General features: G+C 38.8%; 1 protein-coding gene across 1 annotated transcript in view; it reads left to right on the top strand.

Moving 5' to 3' along the window:
- cpne5b (copine Vb) overlaps positions 1 to 4416 on the top strand; it is an 86639-nt gene that overhangs the window by 20903 nt on the left and 61320 nt on the right. The window contains exons 3-4 of the mRNA XM_017036922.2: positions 3079 to 3119; positions 3254 to 3300. Coding sequence (XP_016892411.2) covers positions 3079 to 3119; positions 3254 to 3300 — 88 coding nt within the window. The remainder of the gene's footprint in view (positions 1 to 3078; positions 3120 to 3253; positions 3301 to 4416) is intronic.

The following is a 4416-nucleotide window of genomic DNA, read 5'->3' as shown; positions in this document are numbered from 1 at the left end:
AGAACAGACTGAGAGTGAAGTGAAACAGAAAGACATCTGAAGAAGTGAGGCCATTGGAAATGGGAGAGAAAAATAAAACAATACCGAAGGGGCAACGGGGATAACAGAAGCCCCGACTTTGGCGTCTTAGTGAGGGCTTTTCATGTCAGCAGAGGGAACACAGAACGTAATAGAGTTTGGAACATACTGTAGTAGCCTCGGGCAAGCATCCGGAAAAGGTCAAGCAACGGAAAGGGAAGTGAGACGCACACATAAACCACTATATAAAAAAGAGCTAAAACATATAATAAATCCAGGAAAGAAAGTAGAAATAGACTCTATGACATAATGTTCATCATTCATTGATGAATATTCTCTGTTGTGACACATTTCTTCATCCTGAAGGAAATGTACCATCAATGTTTTACCACCTGTAGCAGGTGTCAGTCGATGTTTTACCGATGTTTTACCACCTGTAGCAGGTGTCAGAATTCCCTTAGACAGGAAATAAAGAAGGAATTATTACCTGGATCACAGCATCACATTTAGCTCTCTCTGATATTGGAATAAATGTAGGAAGAAAAAAACAACAGAAAATGATTAAACATGTTAAAATGTAAAATGATCCCTGACTGTTCAAAAGTATAGAGGGGGAATTCTACTTGAAGGCAATTATTTTGGTGCAGTATTAGAAAATCCCTCAAAGTCTCCTGACTGCTGTTGAGGGAGACTTACAAGGTGATGCTGATTAGGATTCAAAATGATGGATGAGGTGGGAATGGGATGATTTGATGAGGAGAGGAGTAGGAGGCTCCCAGCAGAGCAGAGGAGTCAGGGAAGAAGTCGGAGAGCAGATTTAAAAGACGGCAACGGATGAATGATCTGCTAACGAGGCAGTCTTGGTGTAACTCCCCCGGGACACATATGACGGGCTAATGAAGACTTGATCACATTCAAACCACTGACACCTGCAGCAAACAGGAAGTGCGGGAATAAGACTATTATTGAAGCCGTGAATGGAGTCCTTAGAGAACCGAAGTTCTGAAACTTTACTGACTGTATTCTGCAGTTGTACCTGAAGGAAAAAAAAATCGTATTTCTCTGAGAAAAGCAACATTTAATGCTTCTCGTTTTATTCAAATTTTTACAGAAATCCCTTCCCACGCACACAGATGCCTGATGTTTTTTCAACTTCCTGTGGCACACTTACTGACGTGTTTGTGATTCCCTGATTTACCTTGTTTTGTTTCTGGGAAATGTGTGTGTGCGTGTTCCCTCTTTGGTTTGGTGATGGATTGTTATTTAGCTTCTGTTGCAGCTCGTGGCCTCACTCTGTTCCCCTGTGCCGTTCTGACTCATTTAATTTGAATTATCTGTTCTGAATCCTCCCTCTGTCTGCCACCGAGAGCTTCTAGAAGAGTCTTTAATCCAGCGGAAATGGCTTCTCCGTTCGTGGCAGCTACCTGTAAATTTTACAATATTTGTAGCATTTTTTTAAAAAAAAATTTATTAAACAAGAACAGAACATCAAATATTGTGCGAAACTTACCGACTGAGTGAAGGACTGAAACACATCATGGATTTTGCCGACGTGATAAGATATTCCCACTGCTCCCACTGTATATTTCGGTGACCTAGTTTACTGTACTGCAGCAGTTCTGTGGTTTTTATCCTAGTTGGCAGCACTCCAGCTACTACCACAAGATTCCCAGTCCCCAGACAGACTTTCCTTAAGTTTCACCCTAAGTAGGCTAACTTTCATTCTGATCCAGCACCAAAGAGCCGGTAGTGGTGTAGTCACCAAGCCTTAGTTTTCTCTGTGAGAGGTCTAAGTATTTCAAACCCAAACAGGCCTTTTGGTTTACACTTCCCTGGAAATCTCTTTGAAAAGCCGGAATGTTAAGAACTGAACTCTGAGAGGTTTATGTTGAATGTTAGTGAAAAATACAGACACAAATACAAAGCTATTAAATGATAATTTGACATGAGCTGCCATTGAACTAAACAAGGAATATAGAAATCTTTGCATTTCCTTTGCTCTAAAACAGTGAGCAAAAAAAAGTAATTTATGGCAGGCAACCAATCAGTTTGGTCTGGGGAAAAGAAATCTGGCTAACACTGAAAGCCGATTGGTTGAGTGAAGGTACTATTGTTACTGTTGTTGGATGCACACTCTCTCTGCCCTGCTTTTAGTTCAGGTGTTTAATTCAGTGATATTAATTAATAATATTTAAGTTTAATTAATTGATAGACACAAGGTTTTAACTTGTGATGTTAAGAGTTAGTTTATATTTGTAGATGCACTGGTGGATACAGTTACTCCTGACACACAGTGAGGATGTCTCTACAGCAGTAGTTCACATACTGTGAACTTCAATTTCAGGCTGGAGCGACTACTTGTGCAGTAAAATACTCAAACGAGGACTGTTTACTATTGTTTAAAATCCATGTGGACGGTTCTTTCACTGTCAACCTTGGACTTCTGTCGTGTTGTTGAGTCACTGTTTCCTCCCTGGTTCTGATAAGAAATGCCCATAAATGCCTGGGCTCACCTCAGGTATCAGTCAGTCCAATCTACTGATCAAACAAACGTTTGCACTTTAGCTCTTGTCGCTGGATTTGATCATTCCTACCTTCACTGCTAATGTTTGCTTCATTTTCCAGAGACAACTCTGTCATTTGTTTTAAACATTCTGAGAACAGATGTCTTTGGTGTCTTGACTCTTCCTTCACTGCCCTCAGTTGTCCCTGCAGTGCACTGCTGTCCTGCTTCACTAGTTCAAATCTCATTGAGAAAATTACATTTTCTTTTTTACTATTTCTTTATCCTCTCAGAGATAGTTCTGTTTGACGTTACTCCGACGATTTGTATGATTTACTGGACACTGCAATCAGTGGGAATGGTTGGCAGACGGCATAAATGTGTGGAAACAACAAAAGCCCTTCAGGGTTACAAGAAGTTTTAAACACTTAAAAATGAATCCAGTGAATAAATCCACCAAACAACCAGACAGTACAACAACTTCAACCAACCTTTTAAATTGTGAATGATGAAAGAGCTGAGGCAGCAGTTCAATGTTTTCTCTTATTGTTTTTCAGGAATCTTCTGGATAAAGACACATTCTCCAAGTCAGATCCATGTAAGTTTGCTTTTAACGAAGCTTTGATTGAAAACGTCAGGGATGCTGAACTGACACACACACACACACACACACACACAGACTACATTTTTGGGGGCATTTTCCCTTTAAATCATCTTCTCTTTCTCTCACAGTATGTGTTCTTTACACCCAAGGAGTGGAAACCAAACAGTGGAGAGAGGTGAGCGCTTTCACACACACAACACAGATGATGTTCTTGTTGTGTTTTTTGTAATTGTGTGTATTTGTACAGCACCTACTTCTTTCTCTCTTTGCACATAAAGCACTTGGATTTGACATTTCATTGATGAGAATCATTTACCGTCTTTTTGAAGGTGACAGGAAATATTAGAGAAGCCAGTTCAATGCAAAGATCAATATGTTGACATTTTCTTAATCAGCAGACATCAAGTCGGACGTCACTGTGGCTCCTTTAACATATAAAAGTGAATTGCTTGAATTTTGAATTATCAATCACGTGACACATTTGTCCAGGATTCAATTTTTAAGTGAAAGATAAAGCCCATAATAACCTTCTTAGAAAAACAGTCCAGCTCTAAAACACAGAAAATCAATCTGAATATTTTCAGTCACTGGAAACATCTTCAGAAGAATTGAATGGCAATTTGCTAATTTATTTAATCCCTTGTCTTCAGAGAATTATATTAATCAGGTTTTTTTTCTTTTTTTTAATGAAAGGACCCAACGAGACTAACCATGTGTGTTGTTTTGTCTGTTTGACTGACTGATATTTTTAAAGGAGTTCCGTTCATAAAACACTCCAATTAGTTAGGGCTGAACTTAATTGGTCTTAATTGTTCAACCATTGACAATTAAATGTGATTTGACACTCGGTCTTAATTAGTGAGATGATTAGTGATGTCCTTAGAGATTCAATAATTAACTACACTGATTGAAACTACAAACATGTTTTGCATTGGATTAACTAAGTACAAAACGGTTGGGTTCCACATCAGAGCAGAGAGATATGGTTTCATTGGCTTTGGTGTTGTTAGCTGTTGTTAGTTGTTGTTAGCTGTTGTTAGCTGTTGTTAGTTGTTGTTAGCTGTTGTTAGTTGTTGGCTTTGTGTCTGTTTTGAAACAGAATGAAACTCCAAACTGAGTATATTTGGTCATTCTGGTGTGTAGCAGCTTATACTGGATGTAGCTTATATGATGGATTTCAGAAAATTCATGGAACAGTGGACCAGCCAGTGGATTCAAAATGGTCACCCTGGGTGTATGGAACTAGTTGGTTAATCAATAAACAAACTAATGTTCTCATTTGTTATTACAT

The sequence above is a fragment of the Cynoglossus semilaevis genome, chromosome 11 (genome assembly GCF_000523025.1).
Source record: "Cynoglossus semilaevis isolate Cse_v1.0 chromosome 11, Cse_v1.0, whole genome shotgun sequence".
Lineage (NCBI taxonomy): Eukaryota > Metazoa > Chordata > Actinopteri > Pleuronectiformes > Cynoglossidae > Cynoglossus > Cynoglossus semilaevis.
This window is presented reverse-complemented; position numbering and strand designations above follow the sequence as displayed.